A 19,543-nucleotide genomic window follows, 5' to 3' on the forward strand; every position below is an offset into this window, starting at 1 on the left:
GAACCGGCATTTCGGTTGCAATTCTTCGTCTGGCAGGTGAAGCAGCCTGTCGGATCAGATGCTTGGCTCGCATCTGCAAAAACTGTACTCGCATCCAAGCACGGTTTCTTCTTAATTCAAGAAACTGCAGGCAAGCACCGGTGTGCAATTATATCTCAAAGAACGCAGACCATAATTTGCTGCCTTGCGAGCGATGTATGCTCATGAATAGGTCAGCAGCTTGCATACAGAAATTTTTCAATCCAGCGCACAAACAAAGAAGTCTCTGTAGACGCCGACTTCAGCTGCATATGTTATAAATAGGACTTTGTTACAATGTGACAGTTATCTTGGCTCAGATGCACAGCAGCAATTCATCAAAGACACATCCCAAGTGTCCGTTATTCATCGCAATGATCACAGTTTTATTAGGAAAACTCAGCACAGCTGTGCAGTTTTCGTTCCTTTTTTTAATTTACAATAGAATATGTACCGAAGATTACATGGCACAATCCAGCAACCCAATTACCAGCAGTAAACACACAGAAAACTCCCAACGGTCTACCACACTTATGCGGTCATCTTTGTTAGCTTGCCAGATAACTAAATCTAGCAGACTGCTGGGCACTTTTCTCATTTTGGTCCGATACATTACAGTGAGTTTTACAAAGGGCCAGAAAGTATTCAACATTTTGTAATGGAAAGTGCAATATAATACTCACGTGCACTAAGCAATTTCATACAGTTGACCTAAATTATGAACTTTACAATGCACTACAAGATTACAATGCTTTTCGTTGGCACTAAACACAGTATTTTTTGTGTCAGCAGCCATGACATTTGCAGCTTGTTATCAAGAACACATTATATAAATAAATGCTTTTTCAAGTAACACCACCACAACAAAGAAGCTAGCACAATGTGAAATTGCAACAAACACTGATATTCTAACAACCAAAACAGATCAAAAATGCTGCTGACACAATGATCCACAAATACGTCATTTATATTCTGTGCAGACAGTGCAATAAGAAATGATAAATCAGATGTAGTGAACTCTTTTGTTAGTTCCTGTTCCAAACTACAGACAACTCTTCAAACTGACGCAACACATCTCCATTTGAGGCTGGACACTTACTCATTCCTACCACGAACACTGAAGAATAAACACAAAAATTTACACAAGGTCAAGTTTTCCTCTGTTGTCACACGAACATTTAGAGGTTGTGACATAAATGAGGGAATTTATATTGTTTGTCGCAAAAATTAGCCCCATCAGGCTAAAAGATTAAAAGAAATGTTGAGCACTTTTACTCCACGAAATTTCTTCACCGAGGCAGGCCAACAACTTGCACCAGCAAAAAATATTCGATATAAAGGGTTTGAAAGTCTCTCTCCCACAAGAAGTGATGCCATCCACGTATTACCATGACTTTATTTCCACTCACACAAGTTTACAAGCATAGCAGGCTCACTCTCTGTGTTCAGGAAAGACTGAGTGACTGTCTATGTGTTGCCTAAGGGAACAAATGTTGTTTTCTGAAAACTCCCTCAAAATCAAGAAAACTTAGAAACATAGTCAATGATGCAGGTCAGCTACCTACGCCTTTCATAGGGTTCACAGCTAGTATCTCATTAGCTTGCATACAAAATGGTAGCTAGCAAAACACATTGACTAAGGGCATCACAGACCACTACTATTTTTTGTGAAGAGCCTTCTTGTGGCGGTCCAAACTTTGCTTCTTAGCGAATGTCTTTTGGCATAACTCACATTGGTAGGGCTTTTCACCCTTATGGGATCTAACATGCCTTGCAAGATTTGAATGTACTACAAAGGCCATGGGGCACAGCTGGCACTGAAACGGCTTTTCACCCGTGTGGGTACGGATGTGTGCCACCAGGTGACTCCTCCGTGCAAAGCTGCTGCCACATTGGTCACAAAGGTAAGGACGTTCACCAGTGTGAGTGTGCTGGTGTCTCATTAAGGTGTTCTGTTGTGCAAAGGTGCTACCACAGTGGTCGCAATGGTAAGGACGTTCGCCTGTGTGAGTGCGCTGGTGTGCCTCCAGATGAGCCTTTTTTGCAAAGCTGTTTCCACAGTGGTCACAATGGTAAGGACGTTCACCAGTGTGAATGCGCTGGTGTAGCTCTAGGTTGAACTTTTGTGCAAAGCTCTTTCCGCAGTCATTACAATGGTATGGGCGGTCGCCGGTATGGACTCGGACATGCCGCACAAGCATGAATCTTCTTTTGAATCCTTTGTTGCAGTGGGTACATTCGTGCAGCTTATTTCTTGCAGCTTTACTCCGGTGGTTCCCCCTGCCAGAAGGAGTAGATTCCATGCAGTGGCTCACAAGGTGCCTTTCACTGGTTGAATCTTGCACAGGAGGTGCGCCGCGTCCGGCCTCCGTGAAGACTGAACCTGCATTTTAAGACAAAGTAAAGTAGACTCAACAAAATGCAAGAACCTTAAAGTCAGCAGTTCACTAGGAGTCAGGTATAAAAAAATGAAGACAGAGGATGCACTCATCAACAGGTGTAGAGGTTTATAAAATTTTTTTTTAACAAATTGGCCTTCAGGACAATTCAGGACTGAAACAAGATGTCCCTATAGTGAATTCTGCATGCAGTTGAATAAAACCATTAGACGGCAAGAAATATGATTAATGCCAGTCACCACAATTGACCCTTCCACTGGCTATGGGGCTTTCAATAAGGAGTGATAATACATTACCCCCGCTTAACTGTGGCTGACACAGTTGAAAACCGCTGGATCTCATCCCGTGATCGCGTACGCATACAAAGCATAGGCCGAACACAGCTGACCTTGCTCTAAAGGAACAAAGGAATGACACTGTGGCTCAAATAAAGAGGCATTTATTGCAACAACATTTATTGCCAGCTAGCAAGATACGCTAAGGAATCAAGGACGTCTGTTAAGCTAGCTTCTATCCCCCTCTCGCCGATTACTACCGTGTCCGTCGGAAGTATGGAGGGGTCGAGAATGTATACAGCGCGTCGCACGCTTCGGGCGCTCTCCAAGCCCGGGGAGCAGACCGTGAACAGCCTTGTCAGGGCTGCAGAGGATTGGCAACCGTTTCACATCGAAGAGAGATGAGCTGTCAAGTGGGGGTGGGGGACAATAAGGTCGGCGACTTCTCTAAACCCCCGACTGTCGCGTTAAGTGGTGGAGTCGACTTTGCTGGTGCCTCGGAAAGTGCGAATGTTTCAGGAAAAGTATGCGGTTAACACCTAGAGGGTGTTGGCGCGGTCCACCAGAGCCGGGCTCTGGCGAGCACTGGGCTCCGCCCACTTGTATGTACAGTGCCATCACGGCAGTATTGGTTGAAACTGGGCGAGAGCAGATTTGATAAAGCTCCACCCAATTATCCAAGGTGTTAAAACCCACTGCAAACAAAGAGCAGAGGAGCGCGCCGAGTCTCAGTCTCGGCCGCTTTTTTTCAGCCCTTCTTTTAAAAGCCCTTTTTTAACTCCGCCTTTTTCTCTAAGTTCTTGTATTTGGTCCCATCTTCAATGAATAAGTTTTGCTTCTCAAGAAGTTTGGAGTTGCTGCCCCAACCGGCAACGTGTCGCCGGACAAGCGTACGAAGACGTGAAGTGCTATACGATCATCGGCCAACGTGCTATCGGTATTCATCGCCACCGACGACGTTTACGGAGGAAACTTAACTGGTGCCGTGAGCAGGAGGACCAGAGTTTCAAGTTAACTGGTGCCGTGATCAGGATGACCAGTGTTGCAAGTTAACTACGTCCAACTGAGCAGCACAGTTACAAGCAAATGTTTGCTAATGCCGGGGCAAGGGGGAAACTCCGAAACAAGACGGAATGAGCGGGTGGGAGAATGTTCCCACCACAAGGCCTCCCTGCACTGGTAGAGAGTGGAGCGCCGCGTCGAAACAACCATACGCGACAAATTGCCTAGCCCAAGAGAGAGTGCTCTCCTGCGTGCACACAGCAGTCACACAACCTGTATGTTGCTGCGATGCAGGCACCCTCTTTTGTTAGTTCAGGTACTAACTAGGGAGGGTCACATGACTGACACTGTCTTAAGTCCACCCATGTGGGCTTAATCACTACACGAATGGCAGTGAGCTATGCTTAGCACACAGGACAACGCCATTTTTTTCCCTTTATTTATGTCCAAGAGAGGGCCAAGGCTAAAGGCTAATAGCCTGAGGAGGCATCAAACCCTGTACAAGTTTTTGCATCATAGAACAGAACTCACAAGGGTGATTGTTCGGTCAAAAGTTCGTATTTCAAAGAAAATAACTTTTTAGAATATTGAAGGCAAATATCATCACTCAGCAGAGTTCTGTAAACTGAAGCTACTGTATCCTTCATGCAGAAAAACTGCATATTCTAACCTGATGAGTTTTGTCCAGAAGGTCCCCCATGTTTGCGGTCCCTGGAGCTCAAGCCTGCATGTGAAAACCAGATAACATTCACTAAGACAAAAGATTACATGTGCAACAGCTAATGTGGATGACACAATGAATACACAATACACTCTCATAAAACAGCTTCACCAGGTTGTGCAAATTCAGTAGGACAAGACTGAGAAGAAGCGAGTTCCAAAGCAACATCATTGACTTTTAATTCTGCATGCAGGTTATTATACCTACGCCCATGAAAAACAGACAATTTTAAAGACCTATTAGAACCTAGCCAACAGACATTGCATTGACAAACTTGCATAGTTTCAGGTTTCATGGGAAGGTCAGTTCAAGGTTGGTAAAATGTTTAGGGGAATCCCCCAAGGTGGAGTAGATTTGTAATAAGGCAGTAATTGAAAGCTGTATAGCTTTCCTTTGTAGCCGTATGGCTGCGCTTGGGTGGATGTCAATGAGTAATTACTGCCTTGGTCAAATGTTTAGGGGAATCCCCCAAGGTGGAGTAAATTTGTAATAAGGGAGTAATTACTCATTGGCATCCACCCAAGCGCAGCCATACGGCTACAAAGGAAAGCTATACAGCTTTCTCAAAAACTGCCTTATTACAAATCTACTCCACCTTGTGGGATTCCCCTAAACATTTGACCAACACTGTTCCCACTTCGAGTTATTGATCAATTTGCTCTCGCCCTACCATAAGCTTGCCGTCCAGGTTAGCTCAATTGGTAGAGCGACTGCTCCGGTGTAGCGGTGGTCCCGGGTTCGAACCCCGGACCAGGACGAATTTTTCTTTAACTGCGAAGTTTCTGAGAAAGCTGGATAGCTTTCTTTTGTAGCCGTATGGCTGCGCTTGGGTGGATGTCAATGAGTAATTACTGCCTTATTACAAGGCCAGTTCAAGTATGCCAACACAGGCTTAAAAACTAATGAGTCTCAGTCATGCTTAATGACACAAAACATTGATACAGCCATTATTTTTCTATTAAACCTTTTATAGCCATTGCACCGTGCACAGGAAAAAAGATTCAGAGCATGGCTACTGGTAAAAACGCCCAGTTTACAGCTGCCCACGAATGTTGCTAATATGCCCAAGAGTGCAATTAATCGAGTAGAAGCACATCTGAAACTGCACACTACTCGGTCATAAGTGCAGTTAGAGCATACCACATTTACTTTTGCAACACCCGCATCCCCAATTTTGGGACAAGAAACCAGGGGGAAAAAAGGAAGAAACTATCGTGACCGAAATTCTCAATGCGTTGCATTGAAAGAGGTTTAAGGTGGCCAGCTTTTCTAACACGATGGATGGCACAGAAGTAGTCCATCCCTGGGAACATGGTGATGAGATCATCGAACAGCCACGAGCGTGAGAGCTGATGATGACAACAATGAAATGTATCACAGCAGGCTACACTCATTCAAAAATTAAGGACAATTTTTGATGCAAGGGAACCAGTCGGGAACCAGACGGGCGAAACTAAAAAAAGGACAGTGCGGATCAGTATGGTAAAACTTGTCTTGCACTAAGCACTACTGTATAGCATCACTAGAGCACACAGCTTAAAAAAAAAAGCATAGGCCAATTTTTCTAAATGGCTTCAGATAATCAAAAACAATTTCCAGCTCAAAGACAAATCAAAGCCCACACCACCATCATCAAATGAAATCCATACACAAACTCCAGATGTGTAGATCAACATTCAGTGTTGTTAGAAAACTAAAACAAACACTGTCGCAATATACACCATACAGATAAAAATAACCTGCTCTTAAAAAGGCCTCAAAATGAAATGGAAGATGCCAGAATGCATGCTAAATGAACACAACAATGAATATAGTTTCGACAGAGTCAAAAATGCTTCGTGCAATGACAAAATGAGGTCAGTCACTTATGACAAACCACAAGGAATCATAGTGTACTCTTCAGCAAAGCCAAAAGGACACCAAGAAACCAGTAAACAATGGCAAACACAATAGGGTATAAAATTCACCACACGATACAGGACAGGTTTAGCAGAGCTACAGTCTTCACACAGCGCCAACCAGGAGACAAAGGAAGAGTGTGAAGTGCTGGAGTTACATCGAATTACGTAAGCAAGCATTCGCAGATTCGAGGTCATACAGCACAAGAACCAGGATAAAGATTGATGTGCCCATCACAGATGCACAAAAGGCCAATAATTTCTATGCACGCTATTTTCACCCTTTATGTTTCACCTTTGATTGAAAAATGAGAGAATATTGCATAAATGAAAAAAATTAAGGTGTACACCAGATGCTTACTTTTATAATTTATTTTTTTCAGTTCTCCGTGTCACAAAGTTACTTGACGAAGGGACATGCGATGTCCTCCTGACACCAGCACAGACTTTCCTACAAAAATATGCAACATCTCCTGAATGTTGCAACTGCCCTAAAGCATGCGCCTATCTGACTCACTCTCTTCTAGAATGCCCCAAGGCCATTCAGCTGATGAGTGAACAAATAATGTGATTCTACTATAGTACTACTAATTGCCCACGTTGCTGGCCTCACTTGATTCCTCTATGTGGTCAGGTGTGCTGTTAGTGCCGTGACTGAAATGGGAATCCCACTGAGAGCTTAATTTAAACTGTTCCACCAATGCATGCCAGTGATTTCTGCTACACGATTTTTGAGCTAAGAAGAACTTGGTGCCATTTTTATTCCTGTTATTCCCTCCTTCCCTCTCCATCCTAAGCCTGATGTCATTCCTGTGAAAAGAATATTATTGTTTACAAAACAAGTTCCACACAAAAAAAAAAGTGGGGGCTGTCCACATTTTCCTTATTATTTAGATCCCTGTAATTCAAGCAATATCATTAAAAACGCTTCCATCTAATTTTGTACATAGACAGAGATCACTGCACATGGACTTTTCCAGGTTATGAGCATCAAGCAATGGAGTCATGGAAAGTTGTCAGGCGTGGTTTTCAAGATTTCTTCCTCAGGAACCTTGAACACATCGGCTTATCGATAATGGCCTGCAAAAGAATAAAGAACAAATGAGAGTCACTACAGAACAAACACAAATGCCAGAAGCAACACGGCAGGTGTGCTTTTGAGCAAATGGCAATGAACAAAGAAGCGAGCAGGCTCAGCAGATCTTAGTATGAGCGGGCAGGCTCATGTTATGATCTGTTTTTGCAATGATGGTGCACGCTTAATTTTTTTGCCTCTTTTCATACTACAATGATGATTTGCAAACAGTAAATCTTTCGTGAAATGTACATAATTTGTCTAATTTTGACAATAAAGGCAAAATAACACTCATCTGCATTAGGCTTAAAAATGCGGCCCACGCAACTTGAAAAATGAAATTGAAAACATCAGGGTACAAACCTAACCTAAAGAGCGTCAGAGCGAGAAGGTGCATTCATGAGCCTTAATTTGGATCTCTATAGCTAAACATACGCGTGCCCGAAAAGTCTGACCAGATTGCCAAGAAGGCAGCCGATAATAAACTCACAAACTGGTCATGCTTTCTGGCCACATATGAGACTGCAGGGACATGAGAGGATAATGCATCGTATCCAATATTGAGGTTCTTACCATGGCATCAACAGACTGCCAGCTTACAATGCAACCCTATGCCTTTCCACAGAAAAATTTTGACTTGTGGCGCTGCATGACTACATTTGTGGCTGTGGCCTAATGGCCACTGTTGTTGCATGTGACAATGCAGTACGTAGGTCAGGATGAGATGTCCTCCACTGACCCTTCGAAGGTATGATCAAACATAAAAATATGGCAATATTTAAGTATTACAACCAGCCAATACAAATTCAATAAAGTATTTTCAATTCGGGACATGAGAAATGCATGCACAACCAAGCAAAGATTTGCTCAATCAGGAAAAGAATGATTCAGTTGCGATTTCAAGCCGAACATACAAATGCGATGCAGAAATGACTCCTGCCTTACTTTTATGCAATTTTTTCACCGACACTTCCTAGCAAAAATATTATACCAAACAAAAAAAAAAGCAGATATGAAATAAATAAAATGATGGCTAGAAGAAGTGGCATTATCACAACTAAGAAAGGCAGGACAATTTGTGAGCCTGGAGGAGCTAGTGCGTAACTTGCAAGGAACTCTTACGAAAACACACAATGGCTAATGAGCCATCGACAAAAAGAAAATGCAGAACGAAAAAATTGCACAACACGTCATAGAAATCAAAGGAATATAATGTGGAATACAAAAAATAGCCTTGAATGGAAAAAAATAAATAGAAAAGAACCCAAAGCTTACAAATAACAGGATTAAAAGCTTACAAATAGAAGGGGCAGTAGAAAAATAAAACAATGAACCACTTTAACTCATTAGGCAAGACAGCACTCGCAACAGGCCTGATACAAAGGGGATGCCAACAGTTATCTATTTATCTAAGCGACATCCCTTGGTGCCTGGTATAAAGACACATCTCGCAATACATTGTTTTACAGGACAGGGGCATCATGCTATAGGTCGGCAAAGACTGGCTGCAGTTCTTCCACTGGAATGTTTATCCCCAGGCTACTGCTGCTCCTCCAATGCCTGCAAAATCGAGAACACACAAAAAAGGGACAGCACACACACACACAAAAAATGCACTGGAATTGTTCAATATGGCTATGGATTGTAGTCCTGTTTTTTAAAATAGACCATTTAGTGGAACTGAACGGTATAATGCATTTTTCATTCCTGTGAAGCGGCTATATTAGGATGCGGAAAAAAATTTTTATATTTGCATGCCAACAGGACTACTTCTGTCTACAAAAAACCAAAAAAACAGTGGTGACATGCCTTGAAGCTGTTTGTACCAGTTTTTCGCATAAACTACCGGTCACAGGTACCGCCATCGAGATATGGTTAACCAGCTTGCACAAGTCACCATAACGCACTATGAACGATTTTCACACATAATGGCACAGAATTAAAAAATCATCACCCTTTCTACCGCAAAGCTCTATACTGCAAAAGAACTAATTGTTGCGTTTGCTATGCAATTACAAACACAAAAGAACGTAGATATCCGAGAAGAAATGCGAACGGCGCGATCTCCACGAACGTGCTGTCTTTGCTAAAGCCTGCCACAAGAGAAATAAGGTGTGGAAAGTTCACTGGTGACCGAGTCAGTGAGATGGTCACGGCCAAAAACACACCCCATGTGAATTTTCATAAATTAACGCCAAATACAGCTTTGCAGCCTATTGTATCTACTTGCCCACTGATGTAAGTGTTGAAGTAGCAGGTTTAAAGGAATAATTCCAGCGAATTTCACAGAAGAATATTTGTCTGGTATTGCTGTTATACAGTTCTGCAGCTTTTATGTTACTGGAAAAAGCTTCACTAAGCCCAAATCTCTTTCGTGACTGCGCGATGACATTTGGGCACGAGCGTACAAAGACAGAGCATGTCTTCACAAGCGCACGCTGCAAAAGTGAAGTTCACCGGGTCGAATAACGTTATCCTTGCTTTGCATGCGCATAGATTTCTTCTTCTTTTTCTTCATCCTCTTAAGAATGGCGCATACCCACGTGGGGGGATTGGCCAAAGGTGTAGTGGCATAAACAAGGAAATTTCCATCAGCGATTACGACAAAGTACGACAGCCAAGCGTGAATTTAGAAAAATGTGTCAATGAAAAACTACAGAAGAATATTTAAAGTTAAATAACAAAGAACATTGTAGTGAAGTAAAAAATAAAAACTCCAAGAATTTTACAAGAGTTAGCGAATCAACCTACCAGTAGCAATTATGTAATCACGGAGAATCCCACAAATTGAACCCAATGCAAATCCTCTGGCGCTCGCACCGAAGGATAACAACACTGGCAGAGATAACGGGAGCCCTAACCTGGAGAGAGGGACCTCCAGGCAAATATTTCTCTGACGTGCGAGCTTTTGGACAGTAGAGAAGCAAATGGTCCACAGATGCAAACTCCCCAAATGAGTCACACAGCTTTGTCGGTGACCACCCACATCAGCATAGATATAAATTTAAACTGGGAATCCTGCACCGCAGCCGCCTCATTGATACCTCACACAGCCTGACATCGGTCATCGGGTCCAACGACCTGAATAAAGTTTGCACCGCGAGGACTTGAAAGCGGGAAAATAGATCAGGGATATTGGCTTTGAGATAAAGTAGGGCTTTTGAAACTGATTTTGGGAGACCAAGGCAGAGACGTAGAGCTCGTCTTTCCAGTAAGATTAAGGGTTGAATCTTGTAGTTTGCGCTACCAGAAAACAGAATCCAACCAAGTTCAAGTACAGGTCGTACATAGGCTTTGTATAGTAACAATAATGTGTCGCGGCGCATCCCAAACTTTTTACTGCCAATTCGTCTCAGCCGGCCTAGAGCGTGTTCTCCTTTAAACACGTTGTTCTCTATATAAAGGCTCCAATCTAATGCTGGGTGCTAAGTAATGCCTAGATATTTAACGGATTCCCTTTGTGGAATCTGGTTAGAGCGATGGACTAATGAAATGTGCAAAGGCATGTCTGGAGGAAATACCGGGATGCCACATTTGTTAGCATTCAGGGATGAATTAATACGGTGCAACCAAACTCCAACAGCATCAAAATATCCCCGCAGAATCTGGTAAAAGGAATGGATATCCCTGGCCGAAGCAAAAAAAACTGTTATATAAGGACAGAATGGGGATGTCACTGACCAAAATATTAAAAAGCAGCAGTGATAGCACCGAACCTTGCGGCACTCCTCTTGACTGATAACAATAATAAAAAAAAGTATCTGTCCTTCAAGAATTCAGATATCCACGGATAAATGTAGATTGGAATCTAACTGCGAAAGTCTGTTAAGTAAAATGGTATGTTCTACTCTATCACAGGCCTGTGCTACGTCAAGAGTCACCAAAGCTGAAACTTCCCTTCTGCATATCAGGAGCCAGACTGTACTCCCCAGATCCACATGTGAAAGACGATATAGAGCATCTGCAACGAAAGCCAACCTGTGCTGAGCTAACGCCATTAACATCTTGAACATGTTTTGTGAGATTACTATGCACTACTCTTTCTATTAATTTGGACAGATTTGAAGTTAGTGCAATCGGCCGAATATTATCTAAGACATATGCTTTGAAATGAACGGCGGCGCAACAAGGACGCTAACAAGAAAGGGACACCACATGTGCACACTACCAACTGTTCATTACATGGAAAAGTGGCATATTTAAACATACAGCTCAGGCATGACACTGATCGCATTATCACTCCGAACCTAACACATGGAAAAAAAGCAGCAACATCAGGATAACAAACAAGAAACCTTTAACCCCTGCAGAATTCTACCCGCCTCCGTTTTCTAACGATTCTTTATGCTTCCGTATCCTGTCATTAGAAAAATCGTTAGAAAACGAAGGTGCGTCGAATTTGCCCCTACATTGTAAAGATTGCAAGTGTGAGCCAGTGCTAAACGGAATAAGGATTCTGGGCAGGAGTTGCGATAAGGTGGCACGTGAAATTCTTCAGGCTTTTATGATCAATAAGAAGGGAAGTACTTGTGTTAGCGACTCTTCAGTACCCCTCTGTAGAAACGAGGTGTCCTTTCTTGATAGTTTTTTGCGACGTCATGTACTGTGCGTCTTTTCAGCCCTGCATTCCTAGCGGCCGTCTGTTGCTTGTTTAGGTGGGTTGTTAATTTTGTTATTGCTTTTATCTTTTCCTTTTTGTTGTTTTTTTTGGGTTCTGACTGCTTTTGCTTCATGTGTTTGACTCTGCCTTTGCTACGATTCTCATTTGTTTTTTACTCTTTTAAACTTTTTATTTTTAATTTCGATGTTTGGTTTCTGACCGCTTTTGCTTCTCATGTATGACACTGCTTTTGTTACGACTGTTTGACACTGCTTTTGCTACGAGATGGCCTCTTCCTCTAATTTCTGTTATCAGAATCTCTTTGTTTTTTCTGCGGGGGTTAAAGGTTTCTTGTCTGTTGTCCTGATGTTGCTGCTTTTTTTCCATGTGTTGGGTTCGGAGGGATAATGCGATGAGTGTCATGCCTGAGCTGTATGTTTGAATATGCCACCTTTCCATGTAATAAACGGTTACTTGTTAGTGTCCTTGTTGCGCCGTCATTCATTTCATCGAGCACCAGCTCTCCCCTCACGCCACTTTTCTGACATATCCTTTCCCTGCATCTTTCATCAATAAAACAATGTTCACTATCTTCCAAATGCTTGGAATCCATGCATTTTTCAATCAAGCACTGACAATACCTAAGAGGTTGCTTGTAAAATCCTGGGCTAAAATTTTAATCACACCAACAGTGACATCATCTTCTTTTCCTGGAGCTGCAGGATGCAACATTGCCAGGACTGAGAGGAGCTCTGATGCGTCAGCCTCGGTATAATCCGAAGAGGCTGAGGCTGTGCACAATGGGACGTTTCTCTGCGTCTGGAAATGTAACGCCAGTCCCTGAGCAATACCCTCCCCGGTTTCCTGAGCCTGATAACACTGTTGAAGAAGTGAGGTGAGCGACTGGAAAACTCTTGTTACGTTCCATGAATCTATACAGGGCCTTCAGAATACGGGGATTTGAAAGATAAGTGTTTAAATTTTCCTTATACTCCTCCTAGGCTTTTGCAATTGTTCTTTTGAAAGATGCAGAGAAAAATTTGTAATTTGACGAATTTGCTGGACACTGGTTGCAGGATGGCCTCTCTTCCAGGCCGCTTTTCTGCAAAGATATGCCATCTCACTTTCTGCAGTCCACCAGGGAGACGGCTCTTCATTACAGGCTGCTGCGTGCACAGTGAATATTGAGTGCCCTACTGCACTTTGCCAAAATGAAACCACCTGCTGAGCTCTGTCATCCCGGCTAGTACTGACTATAGAAGCAAGTGAGGCGGAAAACACTTTTATAAATACTGTGGTTGACAGACTTATGGGCTGCATAACTATATTTGAGCAGACATAACCGGATAGTGAAAGTTTTAGGAAAGTGGTCACTAGATGTACCCGAATCTTCTCTCGACCAACCAGTTATAGCCTGCCTGCTGATAAAGTTAAGTCAATAGCTGAGTGAGCAACACCTCGCATAAAAATTATTCCTCTTGAATTGCAGCAACCTACAGCAGTTGCAGACAGCCACGAACAGAGAAGTTGGCCACAGTAATCAGTACGACTTTCCCAATAACTATAGTGGTAATTAAAATCTGCAATGACTACACTGCTTTCATCAACCACCAAGCAGTCTAAACAGTCTGTCCCGTGTATACCTGAAGGAAAATAGACATTAGCAATTGTAATATCGGCACGCTGCGGTAATGAAATTTTGATTGCTAAAATCTCACAGACAGGAAGAAGAATTTTTGTAGAGATACATGCCTGATGACACATATGTTTAGATAGCATGGTTACCAATCCACCTCCCCTACCAGCATTTCGATCTGATCTGAAAACTCTAAAGTTTCTCATTGAAAATGATTTATAAGGTGATAACCACCTTTCTTGTAAAAGTACGATACCAGGGTTATGTTTGTGAATAAGTAGTTCTAGATCTGGAATAGACGAGAGTACGGAGCAGCAATTCCATTGTAACACTTTCGATACCAGCCATAATTCTTGACCAACTGAAGAGGTGAAAACCGTTTCTTTGATTGGTTTATTGGGGTTTAATGTCCCAAACCAACACAGGCTATGAGGGATGAGGGACGCCGTAGTGAAGGGCTCCGGAAATTTCGACCACTTGGGGTTCTTTAACGTGCACTGCCATCGCACAGTACACGGGCCTCTAGAATTTCGCCTCCACTGAAATCCAGCAGCCAAGTGCCGTAACCACTGAGCCACCGTGCCTCATTGAGGATATCAACATGGGGAAGAAAACTGGGTGGTCCTTTTTTAGTTTTAATCTGGGGAGAACTAGGTTTAGATGGTCACAAGGAAGCACAACGCTTCTGCGAAGGACAGGACATTTCGACATCTGATCTGTTGTGCAGATGTCGGGGCGACATGCACTACTAGGAACAGAGATGTTAGGTGGGACCTGAGAAGCATCAGCAGCTGATGTCGAGCAGCTAGCACTAGCTGCACAAGCTGAAACAGATGCAGATGTTGCTGCCAGAACGGATGTAGATGGTAAAACAGATTGAACTGCAACAAACTGAGCCAACGCCTCAGAAAATGTGTGTGGCATTCGGTCAACCATATTCCTAAGGGCTTTTTCTACAGTGGTGACAGTGGAGGCAGTCAAGTTGGACTCAGTGTCCCCAACAAAAGCACGCACACAACTAGCATATGAATCTTTCTTTCTGTTCAGAAGAGCGTAAGCATCAGCTCTGGAGCTCCACTTCTCTTTGTTGATGTTTAACAAGCTGCGCTCTTCACTGTGTTTTGTGCAATCGGCACCATCTGCTGGGTGGTTATGGCTGCAGAGGCAGCAATGAGGCTGCTCTGGGGTGCAGTTATCAGCAGCATGACCTTCTCCAATGAAATGGCAGCAGGTCTCAGACTTGCATGCTTTGCCGCTAAGCCCGAGCCACCAACAGTTGGTGCATTTCTGAGGGCGTGGTCGCAGAGTGTCCACACGGCATACAATCGGCCAGAATTTTAGTTCATCCGGGCAGGAAGAGCCGGCAAAAGTTGTTATTACAGATTCAGTAGCAACACGCGAGCCGTTGACCTTTCCACGGCAGTGATAGACTGAAAAGACTCCAACTCCTGCATTCTGAAATTATTGTATAATTTCTTGCGGGGAAGATACTGGGTCGATACTGCGCATGCAAGCTGTTCAGGAATGAATGCTCTCACTGGCAGTGAGCTGAAAATTTTGCACTGAAGCAAGTCTGCTACACAAGCGATGTCTGAGGACTTGCAGACAATGATCTTAGCTCCTGCTGAATTCATTTGGGGGGTTTTCATTTTGATCGCACCCTCACCGATTGGGACGAGAGCCACAGATATTGAATCAATGCCATTTTTTTTAGAAGGACTCAAACGGCAGGCTTTGGGCTGGCAAGCTGGCGAACCAAGCTACCAACCCTCCATCTGGGGAGGTCAAAGACATCTCTCAGCGAAACGCCCCCTCATGTTCACATGAACTGTGTCTTAACCTAAGCCTTGGCCAAAACCCCTCAACATAGAACAGCCTCAACAATGATGAACAAGCCGGAACCACCAGGAGAAGCACAGAAATAGCAGCAGCACAACTAAGAAAGGCAGGACAGTTTGTGAGCCTGGAGGAGCTAGTGCGTAACTTGCAAGGAACTCTTACAAAAACACAGAATGGCTAATGTGCCATCAGATTCCAAGAAACATCAAAATGAAAAAATTGCACGACACATCACAGAAATCGGAAATACAGCATAGAATAAAAAATAGCCTTGAATGGGAAAAAAAATAAACAGACCAGGATTAATCAAAGCTCAAAAAAAAAGAACAGCCAGGAGAAATAACTATGAACCACGATAACCTACTAGATGAGATGGGACTCCTAGTCGAAATCAAGAGGAAGAAATAGGCCTGGCCAGGGCAAGTTAAACGATGGTCCTTAACGGACCATCGTTAACTTGCCTTCGGACTGGAGTCAGACTGCATTGGATTTGCATCGGACTGGACTCCAACGGAGGGGAAGCACAGCAGGGGGTGGCAGAAAGTTAGGTGGGCAGATGAGATTAAGAAATTTGCGGGGATAGCGTGGCCGCAGATGGCAAAGGAGAGGGTTAATTGTAGAGATATGGGAGAGGCCTTTGCCCTGCAGTGGGTGTAGTCAGGCTGATGATGATGATGATGAAGAAATGTTTTAATTTTATGTATGCATTCCCTCTAATACATTCAACCCTTCATGGTTTGAAAGCACAAATTTTTTCTGTTGCAGCATCCAGTCTTTCTCACATCTTTTGAAGATGAACTGGGTGTTTCCCATACCTTCCCTATCAGTCTTTTCTCTATTTGATACCACTAAAGTGTTGAAAGCAACATTCGCAGGATGGATGCTCCTCCTGAAACAACACGTATTGCTGGCTTGGTAGTGGGAAGCGTCTTCCTCCCTTCTTTTCTTCCACTGTTCTTTTGTGACCGTTCTTCAGGCCCCAGCTGACAGCTGCATATAACTATGGGGCTGAAACACTAGAATAAGCTCACAGCATAGGCTGCATTCATACCCCTATTTCTCAACATTCTGCTTTTCCCATTCACTCTTCCATACAGTGATGCACCACAACCACTTTTTTTTTTCGAAGTGGAGCCTTCATCATCAGGAGGCTTGTAGGTTTAGCCTTGCTTAAAGGGGATGTGCGTAGACTGACAAACAAGTGCTCAGTGGTTCCTGGAGCCCAAGCGGAGGCAGACAGGCCCTTTCATTGTCCATTTACTCCAGCCAGTTTTAACTGTCCAATAGGGGCTGTTACGAGGTTCTTCTTTGTACTTTGCGCTTGGAAGAGAAGGTAAGAGAACAAATAAAGCGCACTGGATGGTTTGCTCCTATTCTGGAGTGCATAAGGTCATAGGTCTGCGAACAAAACGGCAGTATTTAGAGCCACTCTGCTGCAATGGCGGCTTCAGTGTGGCTTCATGGAAACAAGGCGACTAGTATAATTGCTGACAAACATTTTCTCTTCAATTTTGTGAACCGAACAACATTTACAGCACAACAAAAGTCTCTCCCGCTCACCTGAAATGCATCCTGTGTTTTGCCACACAGATCAAGCCACCTCATCCCAAAAACCTTCCTAATCTCATCTGCTGACTCCACTCATTACCATCCAATACTGTGTTTGGCTTCTTTCGCAGTATGACCCTTTTGTAGTAAGACACAAAAACTTGGAGAAACTACTGAAAAAACACTACTTGTGTTTATAATATCCTTTAGAGCTGTCATCTATAAGTTAGTGCTGTCAGTTAGTGCTGTCCTCTGTAACTGATAGCAGTTCTTTCCTGGTTGCAAGGCACAATGATGTCTAAGGATGCTCGAAGTATACCACTAAAAAGAAGCGAACAGCAGCTTTTTGCAGAACTGCACTAATATTGAGTTTTAATGCAAAATATGTCAAGCAAGCGAGCTTTACAAACAGCCAGAATGTATTCAAGATTTTTTAATGGGAACTGCAATAAAATAATAGTGCACAAAGCAATTTCACACAATCGACCCAAATTACAAACATCACAATACACTACAAGATTACACTGCTTTTTGTTGGCACTAATCAGAGTATTTTTGTTCCAGCAGCCGCGATCCATGCAGCTCGTTATCAAGAACACCTTATATAAATAAAGAAGGCTTTTTGAAGTAATACTAACACAACAAAGAAGCTAGCACAATGTGAAATGGTCACACGAAGCTGGTATTCTATCAACCAAAAAAGATTAAAAATGATGCAGACTCAATGATCCACAAATACACCATTGGTATTCCGCGCCGACAGCGCTCCGAGTAATGGTAAAGCAGATGTTAGTGAACTCTTTTGTTAGTCTTTCATTCCAAACAACAGAGAACTCTTCAAACCACCCAACTAATGCAAGACACATCACTTTGAGGCTGGACACCTGCTTGTCCTCATTCATTCTTGCCACTAACACTGCTGGAATAAACACACACAGATTTACACAAGAACCAGTTTTCCTCTATTATGATGCAAACATTTAGAGTTTCAGTGATATAAATGATCGAACTTATATTTATAGTCATAAAAATTACCTCACTCAGGCTTTACGATTAAAAATAATTGTTTTTTACACTTTTACTTTACAAAATTTCTTTACTGAGGCACGATGACAACTGCCAGCAGCGATAAACATTGGATATCAAGTTTTTGAAAGTCACTCTCCAACAAGAAGCGATGCCATACAGGTATGACAGTGATTTTATTTCCATTCATGCAAGTTTACGAGCATAGCAGGCTTATGTGTTCAGTAAATACCGAGCATGAAAGTGTAGTTAAGGGAGCAGCAAATGTTGTTTTCTGAAAACTCCCTCAAAGTGAACAAAATTTACAAACGTAGTTAATGATGCAGGCTACCTACCAACGCTTTTCATAGGGTACACATCTAGAATCTCGTTAGCTAGATACAAAATGGTAGCTAGCAAAACGTATAGACTAAGGGCATCACGGACCACTGCTATTTTTTGTGAATAGCCTTCTTGTGGCGATTCAAACATTGCCTCTCACTGAATGTCTTTTCACACAAGTCACATTGGAAGGGCTTTTCGCCCTTATGGGATCTAATATGCCTTGCAAGATCTGAACGTACTGCAAAGGCCATGGGGCACAGTTGGCACTGAAACGGCTTTTCACCCGTGTGGGTACGGATGTGTCTCACCAGGCTATTCCTCAGTGCAAAGGTGCTACCACAGTGGTCGCAACGGTAAGGACGTTCGCCTGTATGGGTGCGCTGGTGTACCTCTAGCTGGATCTTTTGTGCAAAGCTGCTACCACAGCTGTCACAATGGTAAGGACGCTCGCCTGTATGAGTGCGCTGGTGAGCCACCAGATGGTGCTTTTGTGCAAAGCTCTTTCCACAGTCATTACAATTGTATGGGCGATCGCCAGAGTGGACTCTGAGATGCACCACTAGATGGTGCCTTCTTTTGAATAACTTGCTGCAGTGGGTGAATTGTGAACCATATTTTCTGTGGGATTACTCCGGTGGTTACCCATGCCAGAAGGAGTAGATTCCATGCAGTGGCTCACAGGGTGCCTTTCACTAGTTGAATCTTCCACAGCAGGTGTGCCATGGTCGCTCTGCGTCATGACTGAACCTGCGTTGCACAGGCACAGAACTTCAAATAAACAGCATGAACCAACAATCCACAGCCCACTAGGAATTAGGAAGAAAAGTTGAATACAGAGCACGCACTCATCAAAAGCTGTGGATGTCTATCCAAAGTTTTATTCAACAGATCTGCAACAGAGAACTCAGGCCTGAAACCAGATGTCTTTACAGTCACAGGTGAGCTGCATAGAAAAACAAGTGGCAGTCAGCTATGCTTAGCCCAATGCCATCTTTTTGGTTTTAATCGCTCCTTAGATAGTGTCTAATAGGAGGAAAAGGCTAAAGGCTAAAAGCCATACAAGGCCTTGGTCTCCTGTACAATTTCTTGCAGCAAAGAATACAACTCACATCGTTCATAGTTCAGTGAGCATAGTTCACATATCACAGAAAACAACTTTCAAGAATATCAAAGGCACGTATC

General features: G+C 43.1%; 2 protein-coding genes across 4 annotated transcripts in view; both read right to left on the reverse strand.

Annotated features, from left to right (window-relative positions):
* Nucleotides 1–429: 429 nt before the first annotated feature.
* On the reverse strand, nucleotides 430–4,801 carry LOC149329365 (uncharacterized). The gene is made up of 2 exons (XM_089560208.1): nucleotides 4,365–4,801; nucleotides 430–2,401 (listed from the first exon to the last, which is right to left on the reverse strand). The coding sequence occupies exon 2, from the start codon at nucleotides 2,319–2,321 to the stop codon at nucleotides 1,677–1,679; it is 645 nt and encodes a 214-aa protein (XP_089416334.1). The 5' UTR covers nucleotides 2,322–2,401; nucleotides 4,365–4,801; the 3' UTR covers nucleotides 430–1,676.
* Nucleotides 4,802–5,043: 242 nt separating this feature from the next.
* The window catches only part of LOC149329366 (uncharacterized), an 81,875-nt gene continuing 67,375 nt past the window's right edge, over nucleotides 5,044–19,543 (reverse strand). For 2 of the 3 annotated variants that reach the window (XM_089560211.1, XM_089560212.1), the window contains exon 2: nucleotides 18,851–19,108. In XM_089560211.1, coding sequence (XP_089416337.1) covers nucleotides 18,921–19,108 — 188 coding nt within the window. In that variant the 3' untranslated portion in view covers nucleotides 18,851–18,920. Of the gene's footprint in view, nucleotides 8,949–18,850; nucleotides 19,109–19,543 lie in introns of those variants that run through there. The other variant, XM_089560213.1, reaches the window with a different exon arrangement.

Source organism: Amblyomma mixtum, chromosome 9 (genome assembly GCF_055824585.1).
Source record: "Amblyomma mixtum isolate Tamu chromosome 9, ASM5582458v1, whole genome shotgun sequence".
NCBI lineage: Eukaryota > Metazoa > Arthropoda > Arachnida > Ixodida > Ixodidae > Amblyomma > Amblyomma mixtum.

Coding starts and splice junctions, on each gene's coding strand:
- LOC149329365 (XM_089560208.1), bottom strand. CDS start 2,321: ATGGAATCTACTCCTTCTGGCAGGGGGAACCACCGGAGTAAAGCTGCA.